The 18,352-nt window shown below is 42.0% G+C and overlaps 2 protein-coding genes across 5 annotated transcripts; both read left to right on the top strand.

The window, feature by feature from the left end:
• The first annotated feature begins 408 nt into the window (after window positions 1–408).
• hnrnpa1a (heterogeneous nuclear ribonucleoprotein A1a) lies at window positions 409–6,847 on the top strand. 4 transcript variants are annotated; one of them, XR_014554198.1, is made up of 11 exons: window positions 409–547; window positions 1,728–1,844; window positions 1,935–2,081; window positions 2,167–2,377; window positions 2,498–2,590; window positions 2,824–2,865; window positions 3,001–3,078; window positions 3,243–3,395; window positions 3,716–3,883; window positions 6,156–6,237; window positions 6,399–6,847. XR_014554198.1 is itself a non-coding variant. In XM_083669128.1 (11 exons), exons 1-10 carry the CDS (start codon window positions 533–535, stop codon window positions 4,071–4,073), a joined length of 1,086 nt encoding a protein of 361 aa, XP_083525254.1. In that variant the 5' UTR covers window positions 409–532; the 3' UTR covers window positions 4,074–4,081; window positions 4,611–4,988. The 4 variants fall into 4 exon arrangements, 3 of the variants coding, with proteins under 3 accessions (XP_083525254.1, XP_083525256.1, XP_083525255.1); XM_083669128.1 differs by lacking the exons at window positions 6,156–6,237; window positions 6,399–6,847 and adding exons at window positions 4,012–4,081; window positions 4,611–4,988; XM_083669130.1 differs by lacking the exons at window positions 3,001–3,078; window positions 6,156–6,237; window positions 6,399–6,847 and adding exons at window positions 4,012–4,081; window positions 4,611–4,988.
• Window positions 6,848–7,175: 328 nt separating this feature from the next.
• On the top strand, window positions 7,176–9,820 carry LOC310804096 (coatomer subunit zeta-1-like). Its single transcript, XM_083669188.1, has 9 exons — window positions 7,176–7,210; window positions 7,532–7,600; window positions 7,832–7,913; window positions 8,089–8,180; window positions 8,274–8,329; window positions 8,464–8,541; window positions 8,662–8,713; window positions 8,864–8,902; window positions 9,515–9,820. The coding sequence occupies exons 1-9, from the start codon at window positions 7,193–7,195 to the stop codon at window positions 9,560–9,562; spliced, it is 534 nt and encodes a 177-aa protein (XP_083525314.1). The 5' UTR covers window positions 7,176–7,192; the 3' UTR covers window positions 9,563–9,820.
• The last annotated feature ends 8,532 nt before the right edge of the window (window positions 9,821–18,352 follow it).

Below are 18,352 nucleotides of genomic sequence, written 5' to 3'. Positions count from 1 at the left end.
TTGAAACAGGTGAATCGCTGTAACTAAAGCCTCCATGTGGTAGACCGGAGAGCCCTGAATTAAAATACATGGTTCTGATTTTGATAATGTAGCAACTACAGCTTTGTGGCTTGCGTGCTTGAATGGTTGTGCATGCTTTATGATCAAGGTATGGATAAGCAGCCTATGCATGGAGCCATGACACTGCACAGACTGTATAGACTGGCTTAAGCCACCTCATGCAATCTCAGTCTGATGTTCAACAATAATAAACAAGTATTCATCATGAGGTTGGGTTGGCAATTTTATAGGGAGGCATCAGGATGGATTACATATGAGAGTATGAGGTGCGTGAACCTTGAGGGAGTTACTGTGTGCATTGATGGATGTGACCACTGGGATGGATTTTAGTGTATTGACAGTGATATCCTGTGGATGGCAGCAACACGCCTCACGCAGTGTTTGGAGGGCCGACAATCCAAATAGAAGAAGAAGCTTTGTATGAGTAGCCTCAAGCCGCTCTGTTCACGGTCCACGGCAAAAACCATCAATTATGTCCTCGAAGGAGGTAAGAGAACTTTGGACTTCGTTAGTAAGACCCGTAAGCGTAGCTACATTTAACGTTACTGGTGAAGCCAAATGTATCTACTTTGAGATAAGGCATGGTTTGTAGCTTAACGTCTGGCTAGCGCTAACTATGCTGAACTGGCCTCTCCTCTGCTTACAGAAATAATGTCATTAATAACTAACGTTTTGTAGCTGGTTGTAGCCTAAAACCTACATGCCCAGTGCTGTTGTGAGGATAATCAAATGCGTGCACTATTGCAAAATGCATTAGCACACAACATTCATTCCAAGTGTCATTGTTTTAGCAATAGCTAGCTGGCTTGTTAGACAAATCCGCCATTACACACAGCATAGATGGCCTACTGTTAAGTACTCCTGATGTTGTTTGTTGTGTGCATGTAGGCCGGCTGAGTGACTGGGTCAGGCCAGGCAGCCGCACACAGACCTTCCATGTAGCTAGCAAGCAAACATTGACATTTCCGGTCACACTTTTCTGCCCTGTGTTTTAGTAACTGGCAGAAAATATAAAATAAACCACTTGGCATCTCTTTAATGTAAAGTGTTGCCAAAATGTCATCAGCACTAATGTTAATCTTTTTTTCAAAAGGGTTTTATGAATAGAAAGCTCTAGATGAGCCTGTCTATTGGTAAAAGGATGTGACTGGAATCGAGGATGAAAACAAAGACCCCATTACACAATGGGTTCAGCTTGAACTCTTAGCAAAATTACTTGAAATTACGTGCACAAAAGGCCTAAGTGACCTTCTAAGTCAAGTTTTGTTTTAAACAATATTTGGTCAGATTTTATTTGCCTACTTATAAACTGAAATCTGATATTTTTTAAAACATAAATGGCTTTAAATGATTGTCTTAAATGTAATAAACACTAGGCCTACCAATCGCAGTTTTGTTTTGGCTCTCCTGTAAAATTTGTAAAATGTCACTTGTGTGCCATGGAACTTTTGGTGCCAGTACTGAGGATGGTTTTCCCGAGTCCTCCGTACATTTCCTAATGTATTACTCTGATAGTAGCTATGCCCTTGCAAACTCTGTAGCTAGCTAGCAAGCAAGATGTATGGCTCCAAATTTGTATTTGAAATGTTTAGTGTAGCTCTTTGTGATCAGAAACTAACTAGCTAGTATGCCCAATGATTTGTAAATAGATTCTTCTCTCTGTTTAGTCTCCCCGTGAGCCAGAGCAGCTCCGCAAGCTCTTCATTGGTGGGCTGAGCTTCGAAACTACTGATGAGAGTTTGCGGGCTCATTTTGAACGATGGGGATCCCTCACAGACTGTGTGGTAAGTAGCGTGCTCTCTTTGCTGCAGGTATGTAATTATTATGCTTTTGTCGTACTATGATCAATTAACAAGTCCCTGTTAACCCCACAGGTGATGAAAGATCCTGTCTCAAAGAGATCAAGGGGTTTTGGCTTTGTTACATACAGTTCAGTGGATGAGGTGGATGCATCAATGGAGGCACGTCCTCACAAGGTTGATGGCAGGCAAGTCGAGCCCAAGAGAGCTGTGTCCAGAGAGGTAAGTGATGACTGATGACCATGCAATTTTCGTTTTCTGGTTTTCCTTTTAACTGATTGAAACTTGAACCTGATGTCTTGAACAGGATTCCTCCAGGCCGGGTGCCCACACGACCGTGAAGAAGATATTTGTGGGTGGCATCAAAGAAGACACAGAGGAGCATCACCTCAGGGACTACTTTGATCAATTTGGCAAGATCGAGGTGATCGACATTATGACTGATAGAGGCAGTGGCAAGAAGAGAGGATTTGCCTTTGTTACATTTGACGATCATGATTCTGTGGACAGGATTGTCAGTAAGTCATCAGTGTCATTGATACAAAAATGTAGTTTTTATTGACGGTGTCAAATACAATTGTTGTAGTTCTCACATCACAGCAATCATTTCTTTGAACTCTTGTTTTCTCCCCCTACAGTCCAGAAGTATCACACAGTGAATGGCCATAACTGTGAAGTGAGGAAAGCATTGTCAAAGGAGGACATGAACAGATCAGGCATGAATTCGAGAGGTATGGATTTCACCTGACTTTGAGTAGACTACTGATTCTGCATTTTTTTGTGAACAAGTGCAATTTAAAGATTAATATTAGATACTTTGTCGGAAAACAAATAAGCTACAATTGCACACTCCCTGTTGTTTTGCACATCTCCTAGAAAAAATATGCAATCACTATAGAATATTGCACACTCCCCTAACTTATGAAAGTTATTGACCTGTTCAATTTCTCTCACTGTGTTTCAGGGCCAAGAGGTGGGAACTTTGGAAGAGGTGGTGGATATGGAGGTTTGGACATTCTTTCATCTGCTTTGTTTGTTCCCTGCTGTGAAATGTCTAACCCCTGTCTTCAGGGTGACATGTGCCAACTATGCTTCGTAGTCTTCCAGTGGTAACGATGAGTCCTACTGTATCTTAATCCAGGTAGCTTTGGTGGAGGGAGAGGAGGAGGTGGTGGAGGATATGGTGATGGTGATGGATACAATAGCTTTGGAGGCAATGGTGAGTTCCCCTGGCCTATTTTTTAAGGATGTTTATGTTGTGGAACACTGAATGCTCGCATGCAAGAGCATCTGGTGTGAAAGTAATAGAATGCGGGGGTAAGTTGTTTGGAGGGGATTTGCTGGTTTGTACAAATCCCTTACTCATTGGACTTGTTTCGTCAGGTGGCTATGGAGGAGGCCCTGGGTATGGTGGCAACCGTGGCTATAGTGGTGGCCAGGGCTACGGCAACCAGGGTGGAGGTTATGGAGGAGGAGGAGGATATGACAGCTACAACAATGGCGGAGGTGGCAGTGGAGGCGGAGGCTACGCCAGTGGTAGGTCAACCTTTAGGTCTACACATGCTGGGTAGTAGTGCCATCAGTTTGCTTTGAGTTGAATTTCAATTCAGAAAGTAAATTGAAATTATAAACCAATGATTGCAAATAGAGCCTTTTATTTTCAATGGTTTGTCAATAAACAAAGAAGCTTTTTAGATCTTTTGATTTATTTATTTTCATTTCTGAATTGTACATTCAACTCACTTGCAGAATTTACATCGAATTGACTCTGACCCAGGTCAGGGTAGTTTTCTTTGATGATAGATCAAGTAATGTTAATCTGTTCGGCGTTCAAACACCTGGTCACCATCTTGTAGGTAACTTCAGCAGCAGCAGTGGTGGTGGCAGCAGTGGAGGTGGCAGTGGTGGAGACTACAACGACTTTGGCAGTTACAACAGCCAGTCCTCATCTAGCTACGGCCCAATGAAAGGAAGCAACTATGGTGGTGGCAGTGGAGGGGGCAGGAGCAGTGGCCCATATGGTGGTAAGCTCCATACCACTGCATTTCCCTTATGTAGTGAAGACCCCATGGTCCTGATGTGAGGGAGGAAGATGTAGGTTTTTACAGCGCCTTTTAGGTAGTATTTATAAAAGACCTGGCATGTTCTGCAGGTGGGTATGGAGGAGGCTCCGGTGGTGGATATGGAGGGGGATCCGGAGGTCGAAGGTTCTAGGTTCTGAGGTAAGCACTGTACTGCAAGCATTGCACTGCACCTCTAGATTGGACTCTTGAATTTAGCCATGAGTCAGTGTAATGGAGGGATTTAAATGCCTTTTCCACTATGTGGCTTACGTGGCACAGTTTAGTCCAAGATGCAGTATCATTGTTTTTTTTTTTAGAAAACAAAGCAGTCCTCTTACATGTGGACAGTAAGCCTGGGATTGTGGGTGATCATCGTTATGCGGTGATACATGTGCGATGCTGAAATGGACTGAGTTCTGTATTTGGGGGATCCAGCAGCAAACCTTTACTTTCACAGAATCTACCTTCTATTGAGCCCCATGGCCTAATGTATGGATTGGACTGAGTACGAAACATCCCCCAACTCAACACACACAATCTGCCGTTAGTTCCTTTGCTATGTAGAGCAATGGACTTGAATTGAAGGCTTGCTCCTGGCTTTTTGTTCTCTTGATCCCACTCAAATGTAGCTGATAATGACGAAGAAAGGTGCAAAAGTTTAACAATGTTGTTCCGTATTGTCCAACAGGCTACAGTACTTAGGAGAGGAGAGCCAGGGAGGTGACAGGGAAAGGAAGCAGCAGGTTTACCCCCTAGATCTGCTCAGCCAAGCACAGTTGTGGCAGGTTTACATCTGCCACATGAAGAGAAATGTACAGTAGACGAGGAAAAATCATGTGGAAAGGGAGGGAGGGGGATTGATGGATGCTTCCAAACAGTTTTTGTGAAAATGCTTCCAACAAGATTATTTTATTTCGTAGTTTGTCTTTGTGAAGTGTTAAGCCTTCCCCTGAGGTTTTATGGAGGTATTTTGTTTTTTTCCCCCTGCACCCATAAGGTGTTTTTAAGATGTAACTGCCACCCAAATCAAGATGAAATAAACCACTTTTCAGTTTTGTTTTTTTTACATTGTGTATTTTGATTAATGGTATTTCATGGTCTTAAAAGATGTGCATCTGCAAATCTAATGACTGCCACAGTGGACGTTTTGGTGCTGATGTAAAAAGATTAGTTGTCAAAAGACGAATAGACAAGGATGAAGGGTTGGGGTCAATTCAGTTACAAGTGGGGCTGATTCAATTTATGAATTGAGAAGCGCCCATTGTTTTCCATTGAATCCTATTGCACTTCTTCACATTGAGTGAATTGAAATTCTAATTGACCCCGACCATTGATGTGAAGTGTAATTGGAGCATTTTAAAGAAGTAATCTGAATTCAAATGGCATGCTCCTTTGTTTATCAACCTCAATGCACTTTGTGATGATATGCTTGGCCCCTAAAGGGTCATAGTCCCTTGTGCTTTTCTTGAAGATTCTTTCGACTCAAAAGTTATGATTTGTTGCCACTGGACGAGACAAAAAGAGTTCTGGAAGGCCTTTCCGTTGGCTCATAGCTTCATTATCAATTGGAGTCTAGTTTACACACAGAGCTTGAGGCAAGCCAATTGAAGGAGCCAGCTGAGATGCTAGCCAATGGGAGGAACCAGCTGAGGGAGAGAAGTAGCAAGATCCCTGCGAGGAGCCAGTGAAGCAGGGGGACAGCAGCAGTCTGAGTACAGATGGTTGCTCTTGTAAAACTAGCGAGAGGCAGCTCGAGAAAAGGGTATTTTTATATACCATTCTGGTAGGTAAGAAGAGATTTTTGATCACCTCTTGTATTTTTTAACAATATCACCATTTACTAAATGTGTTAGCAGTCCAGGTTGTGTCTTAGGATGCAAAAACTAAAATGGTGTGTCTTATGACGCAAGAACTTAAATGGGCACCATAGAAAATGTCTTTCCTAAGAGGGGTAAAGCTACAGTACCTGACTTTCTGCGTAAGGTTATCACCACCAATGGTATTGGATGCCCATTTGTTTGATTGATGCAAACCTTGACTGCTACTCTTATATAGATTTAGGTTATGCTTTTTTTGAGACAGTCATAAGTGGGCCAAAATCCTGATTTCAGTAGTTTCTAGAGTTGGTAGTGCATGAAATTATCAAATAAGGTTTTGAGCCATGGACTGACAGTAACATTGTAGTAATCATGCTTATGAATGCTTTCTCTAATTTATCTAGTTTCATTTTCAGAACTTTAAGATGATGCCTGAACCTTATCTTACCTCACCTCTACGGGGATGAACAACAGTTGCAAGGCCTATCTGGACACCAGGTATACTGGCATTTTGCCATACTTGAATGATACTTGAATGATGGCGAATTATTTCATAATTTAAAGTAGAAATGTTAATGCATTTCACTGGTAATCAAAGTGTGTTCCTCCACCTAAACCAGATTTGTTTTCATTGACCATAAACATTTGTTGTGTTTCAGTGTAATTTTAAATGGATGAATCGGAGACTACATGAACGCTGCTGGACAGTTGTTGATTGAAGTTTTTTTTTACCTTTGTAAATGGAAAAATGTTTTTGTTTTTTTCTTATCTTAAAAAAATTAACATATTGGTCATCACATGACCTAGTATTTTTAGACTCCTAGATTTCTCTTGTAGCCTAAAGTGCTACGTGGGTGTTGAAAAAGCTAAGAATTTGGTGCTGAAGATTATAACTGAAAATGTAATCCTGTTTACTGAAAGATATTGAAGCCACACAATATTACAAGGGCCACCAGTACAAATTTAAACAATAGATTAAAATATCTATTGTGCTCAATGATGCATGAGGGCAGCGTAAACTTCTTTTTTTCTTTTCATTTTTTTTCATTTTTTTTTTTCAACCTGACTTTAAATTATACATAATTTGTTAATAAAGTGTCTTATGACAAACGGAAACCTGGAGTGATAGTTCTTTGTTTTTAATGGTTATGATAATAGAGCCCAACACTCTCATAAAGGTATTTATAAATCCTATTCTTTACACTAAAGTTATATTTCATACACTGGTTATATTAACCTCTGTCAAAAATGTAATAGTAGCCAAACTGTAGCCTATGCATTTGCTATTTGCACCCAGCGCTGTAGGGGGCGACCAAGTGCACACAGAGATAATGTCCGCTCTTTCCAGTTTCATTGGGTAGGTACTTTATTTGATTGACGTGGAATGTAGCCAGTGGCGTGCCTGACAGCCTGTTTGCATCCCTTCTGTACACGTCATCGAGTAGCAGTGAAAATGGACGCACTCATCCTGGTAATATTGCTTACTAGTTTCTCATATCTCCATCTAAATTGTGTTATGTATTGGGTGAGATGTTTGTCAGAGGCACTGGTCATTGGTAGTCAGAGACGGCATGTAAAATGATACTGTAGCTACAGCTTGTTGATGCAAACGACACGAATTATTTAGCCAGCTGGCTAGCTATGTGTTAGCCAGGTAGGTACTATGTGTCTCATCGAAGGTGGTTAGTGTGTATGTATGTGATGATGGCCCAAGGGTTCATGTGAATAAGATCAGATGCTTGAAGACATTGGACTAGCTAAAGGTATCATTATTATTATTATTTTTTATCAGGAACCAACTCTGTATACAGTGAAAGCTGTCCTCATCCTTGACAATGATGGAGAAAGACTCTACGCAAAGGTAACATGTCGGTTACATTGCTGACTGTATGTTCCCCATGCAATTTGCACAGGTCACATTAGCCATTCAGAAACGTCAGTGTTGCAATGCTCACCAGTGTTCAGAGCTGATTGGAATGCATAGTGATGTGGTGTAAACAACTCAGGCTTTATACGTTCAGCTTACTTCTGGAGTCACATGTACACAAACCAGTACCCCTGTTGTAACACTACTTTTTACTTCTCCCCATAGTACTATGATGACACATATCCATCTGTGAAAGAGCAAAAAGCGTTTGAGAAGAACATCTTCAGCAAGACACATCGTACAGACAGTAAGATCTATTCCAAAGCACTAACCATACTCGCGTCAGGTTGCAGTGTGGCCACATGAGTTCTTACTCCTGCTAATAATGTCAACAGCTGGTTGTGCTGTGCTATGAAGGCTCCTTCGTGGAATTGGTGCAAGTTGTAGTAACTAGAAGCAAACCTCTCTCCTTTCTTACACAGGTGAAATAGCACTCCTTGAGGGCCTGACCGTGGTCTACAAGAGCAACATTGACCTCTACTTTTATGTTATTGGAAGTTCACATGAAAATGAGGTAGGCTGGTAGCAACAACAGATTAAAACAGCAGCCATGTATGTTTGTTTTCTCCAAAATACACTGATTGGCTTTGTTTTGTCTCTTCCCCAGTTGATGCTGATGTCCGTGCTAAACTGTCTGTTTGATTCTCTCAGTCAGATGTTAAGGTAAGACTGGATAGGATTATATTGTTATTTTAGCACAGACAATACACTGGGTATTGTCAGAGAGATCTGCCACTCTGTTAGATTGCCGTAGAGTTGTCCGTGTTTGAATTATTTTTCTTTGTTTCTTCATTCAGGAAGAATGTAGAGCGGCGGGCCTTACTTGAGAACATGGAAGGCCTGTTCCTGGCAGTAGATGAGATAGTGGATGGGGGGTGGGTACCCTCACTTCTCTAAATGTTTCAACCATTGGCTGATGGTGGTTGCGTGTAAATCCAGCCTTGCTCAGTGTCGAGATTTCAGCCAATATGAGTCTGTGCTCTTCTCTCATTCAGAGTCATCCTGGAGAGTGACCCTCAGCAGGTGGTGTACCGTGTGGCCCTGAGGGTAAGACTGCTGATCCTCTGTTCCTTAGACACTTGCTAATGAGTATCAGTGCTGCATGGATATTAACAAAATTAGACTGACCTGAACACTCTCTCTCTCTCTCTCTTTCACTCTCTCCCCTCCATATCTGTCTTGCGCTCTCTCTCACAGGGGGATGATGTTCCTCTCACAGAACAGACCGTGTCTCAGGTAAGATGATGTGGGCATCAAATTTGGCTAGCTATAGGTGCCTGTTAGAAGATCTTGTAGAGTTTATGAAAAATTGAATGAATATAATTTCTTGTGTGTCTAGATGATACTTCTACAACATCAGTATATTTATATATGAAGCACATGAGTATATAAGGATGCGTATAGTTAAGTGCTGGGTGAAGCTTGTTTGATAACCTCAGATTAGACCTCCCTCCAGAATGGCCCTCATGATTTACGATTTCTATAGTTTTTTACTCCAGCATTATCCCTGTTTAGCTGTTTATGAGGCTATGCTGTTAGCAAGGTGGCATCTACACACTAGGCAGATTCTCTGAGCTGATTGATGCTCACATGAGAGTTGTTTCACTGGCTATATGTGTCTCACTCGTCCACTCAGTAGATTCATCTTCATTGCCAATTCTCCCCCTGTAATGGCTAACAAGAGAATTAAATGGTTTATTTGTTCACTGAGTCATTGTTCCGTAGTGTAGCATTATATCTGGAATTTGTCTGCATGACTTTCTCTCTGTTTTTACAGCTGATGTTGGAATGGTGAATGATGGAATCAACTAAAACTGACTTTACCTCTCTCTTGTTTCCCTCCTTCAGGTGCTTCAGTCTGCTAAAGAACAGATCAAGTGGTCCCTGCTGCGATAGGTTGTCTCTGCCGACATGTATAAGCACACACTCACCTGATGACATCATTCCTCTCCCCCCCTCCCTCCACATAAAGCACACACTCACCTGATGACATCATTCCTCTCCCCCCCTCCCTCCACATGTTCCAGAGATCATTGCACTGAAGTCCTCTGACTGAGCCACCATCCTAGGACCCCACTGTGGCCTTTTTTAAACTACATTTCCTGTGTCTTGATCTATTCCAATTGTATGCTGGTAGTTCTATGGCTCTCTTTGCTGAGACAACAGAAAAAATCAAAACATAGTTTCTCTACCCCAAACACATCAGGACTGTCTCTATGGCTACATGTAAATCCTGACCTTTTTCTATTACCGACAAATGTGATTTGATGATTTGAAAAACTATTGCGTTATCAACCCTCTATGACTTTTTCTGAGAGTTTGGCATCTTGGCGTAGCGCCTGTTAGCTGTGTTGATTATATGACAGGGCTATAAGGTCAATCATTGTGCAATATCCTGGCTGTGGTCCTGTCTCTTTGTAGACAACTTCCACTTGAGATTCCACTCCGTGTGTTGACTATTTGTCTATGTAGTTGTGCATAAAGCCTTTGTTTATAATACTTTGGGAAAATTGTGTTAATTTACAGGTTCTCTTTACACTGTTTCCCCTGACCGTCTTGTGGAAAGAACTGTAAAATCATAATGAACTTTGCTATTTAAACCAATAAACATTTTATTTGGTTCTCTTGTGTGTGGTGCAGTTTCTATAGGGTAAAATGTAGAGGGTGCCTTTTGCTGCAAAAGGTAAGAAAAAAGAGAGATTATGATGCCATCTGCTGGCAGTGAAAGTATTAGCGGGACAGTGTTCTAGCAGTAGGAGATGATGTGGAAGGTCTACTGTTGATCTACTATTATAGCAGAGTGACTATATAAAGTCTCTCAAATACTGCATAAGGATATGGGGCTTAACAGCCAATACACAAGTAAAATGCCTCAAAAGAAAGTGTGTCGTCATAATATTCACCATTTAATAAGGCTGAGAAGAGTACAGGTTCTAGGTGTGTCGAGATGCAGCTGCAAACATAAACCCTCTGTCAGCGGCCGGGGATGAGCATCAGCTCTGCAATTCTACCTGCATGTTTTTCACACTACTCATCAGTATGCACTGGTCCCTTGCAGGTAGAAGAGTGCCACCGCCAAACGGCCAGAAGTAGTGAAGCATAGAATGGTCCTGCTGGGATCTTGCAAAGAGCCTGAACAGACTAGATCTGCTAGACATTATAGTCCTTATAATGAGGACGGTAGACACTAACTAACACAGAATACTGCCAATTATGTGAATCTTGGTTTGACCAGTTGCATAGAACAATAGACCCTGAAGGTAGCCTGTAACCGTGTGCTGAGGTGCACAGCATGCAAAGGGTAGGAAAAGGTCATGGATCCGCTCCTCTGGAAAGTCTGCCATCTTTTTCATTTTCATCAGGCAACGCTGGTGACACCTCCAAGCCATCAAGGACTCGTTTCTCATCGGCTAATTACCCTGGCAGAGTCATAAAGAGGCAGAGAGGTAATTCATATTGATTACCCAGAAACCAGGATAATTGACTGAAATGCCATCGTTTGGCATGCTGCTATGCTTTACATACACACTGGAAAACAGCTGCAGGGTTGCGTGTGTGTGTCTGTGTGTGTCTGTGTTGCAGGTTTGTGCTTGTATGTAGGCCTATCTAATAACATTGTATGTCAAAGGTCTGTAATTGAGGCCAATGTTGTATGTGTAATGTTGACAGGTAGATGTATCTCTAATGGTTTGAGGTCTGTTGATTGAGTCAGAGGGCCCACTTGTACATGAATGAATGGTTCATTGTCATAAAGTGTTCAATGTCTACAGGCTACATATTTTCCTGTGATTACCATGCATGTGGCAATCTTGTCTTGCGTAAACTCAAATATATTTTGTAAACTCAAAAAGCAAATATGGACAACCAACCATTTTCATAAATGACACTTACCTATTCAACTACTCTATACATAAATAGATCCATTGATACATTGATTCAATAATGAAGCCTATAGAAGCATAGATCTTCATTACTCTAAGCTCATTTGCCAAGCCAAATGAACCAAAGGTTTTGGTTGACATCACTGCATCCACCACCATTAGTTCAAATGAGATGATTGAATGGCCAGGATGCTCTATCAGTGGCATTGTTATATGAGTCTGCCTAATTACATTCTGCTCCTATCTGGTGCTGTGTTATGGTCCTGGAAGCTGTGCAAACTCAAGGCATGCGATAAAGGGAAAAACACATTAGTTAAGGGACGTGTTTTGGAAAAACAAACCCTGAAGTGTATGGATAGGGTGAAAAAGGACTGGCATTGTGCAGAAGTGTGGGCGACCATAATGTCCAATGCATAACAGTTTGCACATAGAAATTGTGTGTGTGTGTGTGTGTGTGTGTGTGTGTGTGTGTGTGTGTGTGCGCGTGTGTGCGTGTGTGTGTGTGTTGTGCATGTGCGGTGTATGTGTTTATGAGATGTGGGCCTGGGCCAGATATGCGGCATCTCTCTGCATTTTAAACAGTGTTTTATGACCGAGGCTGTTCCTCCCGAGTGTCGTTTACAGATTCTCACTGAATAGTGTGTCAGTTCAGGCTCTGTGCCGAAGAGCAAGCCAAAAGCAACACTGTCACCACAACATCCCTTCCCTCCTCTCATTCCATGGCTATAATTCACAGCATGAGCCACGAGGTGCCCCAGTTCTACAGCAAAATCTGCAGCCACACCACAAGAGGTAATGGGAGCATAAATTACATTCAGATCTCATCTGCGGTCATTGTGCATGTAAATATATTTGCTTGTAATGGTATGAGGTTGCTGATGTACATTTTGGTTAGACAAGTGGGAATACAGTAGTAGGCAGTTATTCCATAGAGTGCTGCAGGGGTTGGAGAGACAGAGGGAGTAGAGATTTACTACTGGACATAGTGGAGCAGGAAAAGATAAATCTCTATTAGTGGAAAAGATGGAGAAAAGGAGATTATACGCAGACCCACTATCAGAACAATGTTAACATACTTGATGTCTACAGGTAACAGTCTCACTCAATATAAAATGGTTTACATATCATGAGAAGCAACATAATGCTTTAATAATAACTTTGAATCTGGTAACCATAACATGTGGGCCTAAAGAAGGAGAGATTGCATCATTCATCATTGTGGCCTGACTATACACAGCCATCGTGCTAAGCCTTGTTTTATTTTGTAATCCATTGGGGAATTCGAACAATGAGTTTGAACCCCTTAATTTCTGTAGATTTGTCATTGATTAGAACAAGTCACCAATTTGTACAACAGAAGGCGTAATATATTTAGGAAAAGATGTCATGAACACACAAGCTGCTTTACATTATCATTGTGTATGTAAAAATAAATCATTAAGGATTACTGTCATATTGTTTATTGCACATTTTTCTGTGTGTTATACAAGGTGAAGGTAGCAGCCAGCGCAGATGCAGATGGTTAACTGAGTGTTGTTATTTGATGGTCAGATGTTCAGGCTTGTTTCTGTCATAAATTCCTCCTCTCTCTGGCTCCATGCCCGGAAATCTGTTTTCCTGGGGACTCTAACAGGCAGCCAAAAGAAGCAAAGGAAGAAAAAAACAACACAGCCATTTTCTCCTCTTGAAGCCGCTCTCTTTTCTCTTTCTCTCAGTCTCTCGCCACCCCCACTCCCCCAACCCCCTCCCTGTGGATTCCCCAGCAGCAATGCAGTACCCATTAACACAGCCTCCCTCCCCCTCTCCCTCCCCCACCTCCCTGGCAGATTTACTGCCGTCGCCACGCCATTGGCCACTAAGCTGACAGCAGTGATTTAAAGCTGGCCTCTTATTGGTTATGCCTTGACAGGCAAATTTATTGGGGCCCTATGATTCGCCACTGACTGCCTTTGAGGTGAATTACTGCCTGGTCTGTGATAGGACACAGAAGCAGTGTCAAGTTACTGTCGTAAAATCAGTGTTCCTGGGGGAGGGGAGCGAGGAGGGAGGGTGTGGTATGCCTGAGTCAAAACTGAGGGAGAGAGAATAGAAAGATAGAAAAGGAGATAGAGATGGAGACTGAGGGAGAACAAAAAGAGATGGAGGGAGACAGAAAGTCAGGGGAACCAGAGAAAGAGAGTGAGAGAGACAGAAGATAGATAGGGAGAGTTGAGTAGCATGAGTTAAAGCTGCAGTATTTTCCCGCCTGTTATTACCTTCCCCTTTCTGTTGACTTTGTTGAAACACACACTCCTCTCCTTTCAGCATCTCACACGCCCCTTGAATCCTCTGAAAGGGGATTTTCATATCTTCAACATGCCTCTACTACATTAGAGCACTGGTTTAACTATAGCTACAGCCAATAAACAGTGCCAGACCACATCCTTAGATGTCAATTTCTCTGGATGTTCTTGTGAGGTGTTTCCATTGCCTTGAAATGCCTTTGTTCCTATTCCATTATAGAATGGAAATTCAAATGAGGAAGAAAAAGAGGCGTGAAACTGCAATGCCTGTTTTATAGCTGTAAGGATGAGCAGCAGCTTTTATGGCTGTGAGCAAAATTAGATTCTCTCATCCCACCGGGGGAGTAGAGATACAATGTATATTACCCATGATGCACCATGGGCTTGAACGCCTCCGTTCCTCTTCTCTCCTCTGATTCCATTATCCAGTCATCCTCCCACTCCTTCACTCCCTCCTGCCTCTCAGCCCAGAGCCATCCCTTCTGTGGGCAGTCAGGCAGCGTATGACAGATAATATGACTGTGGCACACTGTCTGTGTCGCATCGATGAACAAGAGGAGGGAACTGCCAAAGTCACTTTTACTCCCTCTCTATCTGTCTATTGGTAAAGTTGTCTGTCTTTCCTGATTCTAACCCACATCTCTGTCCTGTCTGTCTGTCAGTTTGCATCTTGGTTTCTGTCATCCTGTTTACCAAGTTCTGTTCACTCTCTCTGTCCATCTCCCTCTCCCTCACTTTCCTCTGTCCATCCTTGTTTTTGGATTCATCCTCTTTCTTTCCCATCTTCTCCCATCATCATAACAACCATGAGGTCTATTCATATTCATACATGCTGACATGCTGTCCTGTAAAAACAGAGTTGTTAACTGCCAGATGGACCAATGGAGATGACGTCACCTATTGGAAGACAATGAGGAGGATCTCTCTTGATAAGAAGCACTGATGGTGGGACTGACAGAGACCAAATGAGCCCCAGATTGATGCCAGGGTCACAGTGGTAATGGACCTGTCCAAAACTGAGCACTGAGTCAGACAGTTAAGTCATTTTAACGCCACACCGCCACTCCACACGGGCATTAAGGGTCTCCAACCTGTCAGGAGGAGGGAGGTAGGTCTATGTCCCCTGATCATCTCTGTGCAACCATTAGTGGACATCACAGTGATAGATATGCTCTCATAATCATTCACACATACACATAATGTATACACACACTCTGAGGTCAGACACTATAACAAACCATGGTTGTGCCAATCATCAATGATGCTTATTAAAGAAACAAGAAACAAGGATGAGCTGTGCACCCCTATATCTTCAGTACACTTACCCTCAACATTCAATGTGTGTTAACATTGAATAGGCAGCATTCTTCGGTCATCACTGACTGAATCATCACATTTCTTCACCAAAATGTCCCGCAGTCAGCACCATTTTGTGTCTCGTGAAGCTGATGCTATGCAGTGCAACCCAAGTCCAACCCAAAATGGCTGATTGTTCTACTAGCCATGATAACACACTCATTCTCATTCAGCTGTGATCCCCCATTTGATTTATGGTTTAATAAATGATGGCGCATAGGACTATTATCTTTACAGTATGCATTTTGATTTATATCTTTTATTAGACTATTCTCAGCTGAAAGAGTCCATAAGAGGCCTCTTAGAGAGTGCTAGTGCAAGCACTCGTATGTTCTCCTAGTTAATTGCTAACAACAAGGTGATGAATAGTGGCTATGAATGATATCATGTTTTCTACACTACAGGCAATCAGAAACCATAGAGTCGTTGAGCAACATCTCCAATCTATTGAGTCATGTCATGACTAACAACATACAGTGGCTTCACAAATAGTAAGTGTAGCTTTTCAACTAAAGAGAATTATTCAACATATTGGTGTAGCAGAGAGTTGTGGAAGTATCGGTAGCCTGTAGAAGTGGGTAGTGGTAATGGCAGTCATTTTTCTAGTATCCAAAAAGGGTTGTAATTTTTTCTGTCAGTAATGAATTACACACGTTTTAAAAGCATGTGAGGGTACAGTTTTCTGTTAAGCTGATCTCCCTGCTCCCCCTCCACAAACTAGTGTAGAGAGCTCTAAATCATTGGTGAAGACAAAGCTAATGCACATTATGAGTTAACAAACTGACACTCTCTGAGCAGAAATCGGGTGTCTTTCTCAATGAGGCCTAGAGTTGGCTGTTAATGAATCTCTACACATTTGTTGTTCCCTTTTTTGTCAACACAATCTCTGTGTTAGATCATCTTGACTCCGGTGGCTTAACTTTCTCTCTCTCTCTATGCTCCCTTTCCCCCTTTAATTTGTAAAATGGACCTACGGTATCGGGATAAGATTTACAACTGACATCTTGTTTCTGTATGTGTGGTATGTGTGTGCATGTATGTGTTTGTTTATGTATGGTTGTGGTTGCCGATGGTCTCAGTAAGCATACAGTAGATGCTGATATTAAGCCAATGACATGACAACCCCCCCCCCCCCCGACACCCCTGGGACATGAATCTGAGAGCTTAAATATCAGCTTTAATTACCACAGACAGTAACCATGGTGACCCTGTGATGTATTACCAAGGGCCAATCACTGCATTTGCAGAGCTGCTGATTAATTTATTAATTAACCACTAAACGAGAGGCCACCCTTGGACCTCATGGGACGCAGAGGGATGGGTTGTCTGAGTGTGGGGTGCTTTTAAAGAATTACTAATGATTTATGACAGTGAGGGATCCAGGCTCAACCCTAGTGAGGGGAATAAAATGACTTAACCGTTTTCTGTTTTAAGAAATAGGAAGGTTTTTTGTAAAGAGTTTGAATCTACCCCACCATGATCGACCCACTGCAAATTAACTGCAAAGGCACGTGATCTCAGTTGTTTTTAGTTGTCAATAAAAAACACACACCCACAACCTTACAAAGAGACACACAGACCCCACCAGTGACTTTTCCCTCATCAGCAGACTTATTTTTCTTTAATAATTCAACCTAATTTGTCCAAATAATAAATTACATATGTATGGAAATACGTTCAAATGAAAGCTGACATTCTGTACTTCTGCCTCATAGTAATTTGATCTAAAACCCAGTTTTCATTGCTGCAGTATAGAGCTTATATTCAAATGTTAGGCTAACCCTTATGGAGGGCACTGTATAACCAATTTTCAAAGCCTTATCCTATTCATACTGACACCGTCAACAAGACATCTGGGAAAGTCAAGGCAGCTAGACAGGAGCTTTTAGAGGAGGACACCCTCGGCTGACTCTGCTTCCCTCCCTCTGCCCTCTCCATACACTGTAATTATTACTGAACCTCCTCTGAACGCTCCTCCACTGTAGTTAATGGCTTGAGGGGGATACAGAGAGGAGAGGATAGCGAAGGACCGAGGTCTGAGGTGTCTGGAATTATGAATTCAGAAGAGAACTTCTGGGTCACAGGGCCATGATTCCGGAGCGTTGTCTTTCTTGTTTCAGTTAACGACTAACTCAGAGGGTAAACCAAGGTTTGTATGGAATACACTGTTCTAAATTACTGAGAATCCTGAAATTCTAGGCACCTTTTTTTCAGAAACCTGTATGCATCTTACTTCTTCATCGATCTTGCTAGCACACCCATCAGGAGAAAATGTATGCTTATACCCTCTCCCATCACTTTGTTTACAGTGCCCTGTTTAAGTAATGGGGCAGTGACATTTTTTTTTCTTCTTTTGGCTCTATACTTTAAAAGATAAGATTTGAAATCAAACAATTACTATGAGGTTAGACTTTCAACTTTTATTTGATGGTATTTGTGTACATATTGGTTTCACCATTTAGAAATTACAACACTTTGTATACATAGTCCCCCTATTTCAGGGCACCAAAAGTAATGGGAGAGATTCATATAATTTCCAAATGAAGCAGTCATGTTTAGTATTTGGTCGACAATCCTTTGCATGCAATAAATGCCTGAAGTCTGGGACCCATTGACCCCACCAGACGCTAGGTATCTTCTCTGGTGATGCTCCAGGCCTGTACTGCAGCCATCTTCAGTTGTTGTTTGTTTTGAGGTCTTTTTGCCTAAAAATCCGTCATCAGGAAATGAAATGCATGTTCAATTGGATTTAAATCTGAAGATTGACTTCGCCAGTCAAGAACTTTGTAGCATCAATTAAAACAAGTTGGCCAGTTCTTGTGGCAGCTATACATGCCCAAACCATAGCACCTCCCCCGCCATGTTTCAGAGAAGAGGTGGTATGCTGTAAATCTGGGCAGATAAAGATTATATCCTTTTTTCTCCAAACCTTCCTCTTGCAATCACTCTGGTACATGATAATATGTGTGTTATCTGTCCACAATACCATTTTCCAGACCTCTGCAAGCTTTTTAGCAAACTGTAACTTGACCATCCTTTTTGAGGATAAGTAGTGGTTTGTACCTTGCAGTGAACCACCTGTAGTTTGGCTGGTGATGTAGTCTGTGGATGGTAGTCTGACACATTCACGCCTACCTCCCAGAGAGTGTTCTTGATCTGTGGAAAAG

This window comes from Argentina silus (genome assembly GCF_951799395.1).
Source record: "Argentina silus genome assembly, chromosome: 4".
NCBI classification, from domain to species: domain Eukaryota; kingdom Metazoa; phylum Chordata; class Actinopteri; order Argentiniformes; family Argentinidae; genus Argentina; species Argentina silus.
Note: the sequence above shows the minus strand (reverse complement) of the source record. Positions and strands in the feature narration are given on the sequence as shown.

Excerpts from the sequence above, each read along its gene's own strand:
- hnrnpa1a (XM_083669128.1), top strand. Across the intron at positions 2,866-3,000 it reads AAGAGGTGGTGGATATGGAG|GTAGCTTTGGTGGAGGGAGA; the intron begins GTTTGGACATTC and ends ATCTTAATCCAG. Across the intron at positions 3,079-3,242 it reads CAATAGCTTTGGAGGCAATG|GTGGCTATGGAGGAGGCCCT; the intron begins GTGAGTTCCCCT and ends TTGTTTCGTCAG.
- LOC310804096 (XM_083669188.1), top strand. Across the intron at positions 8,330-8,463 it reads TCTCTCAGTCAGATGTTAAG|GAAGAATGTAGAGCGGCGGG; the intron begins GTAAGACTGGAT and ends TTCTTCATTCAG. Across the intron at positions 8,714-8,863 it reads TGTACCGTGTGGCCCTGAGG|GGGGATGATGTTCCTCTCAC; the intron begins GTAAGACTGCTG and ends TCTCTCTCACAG.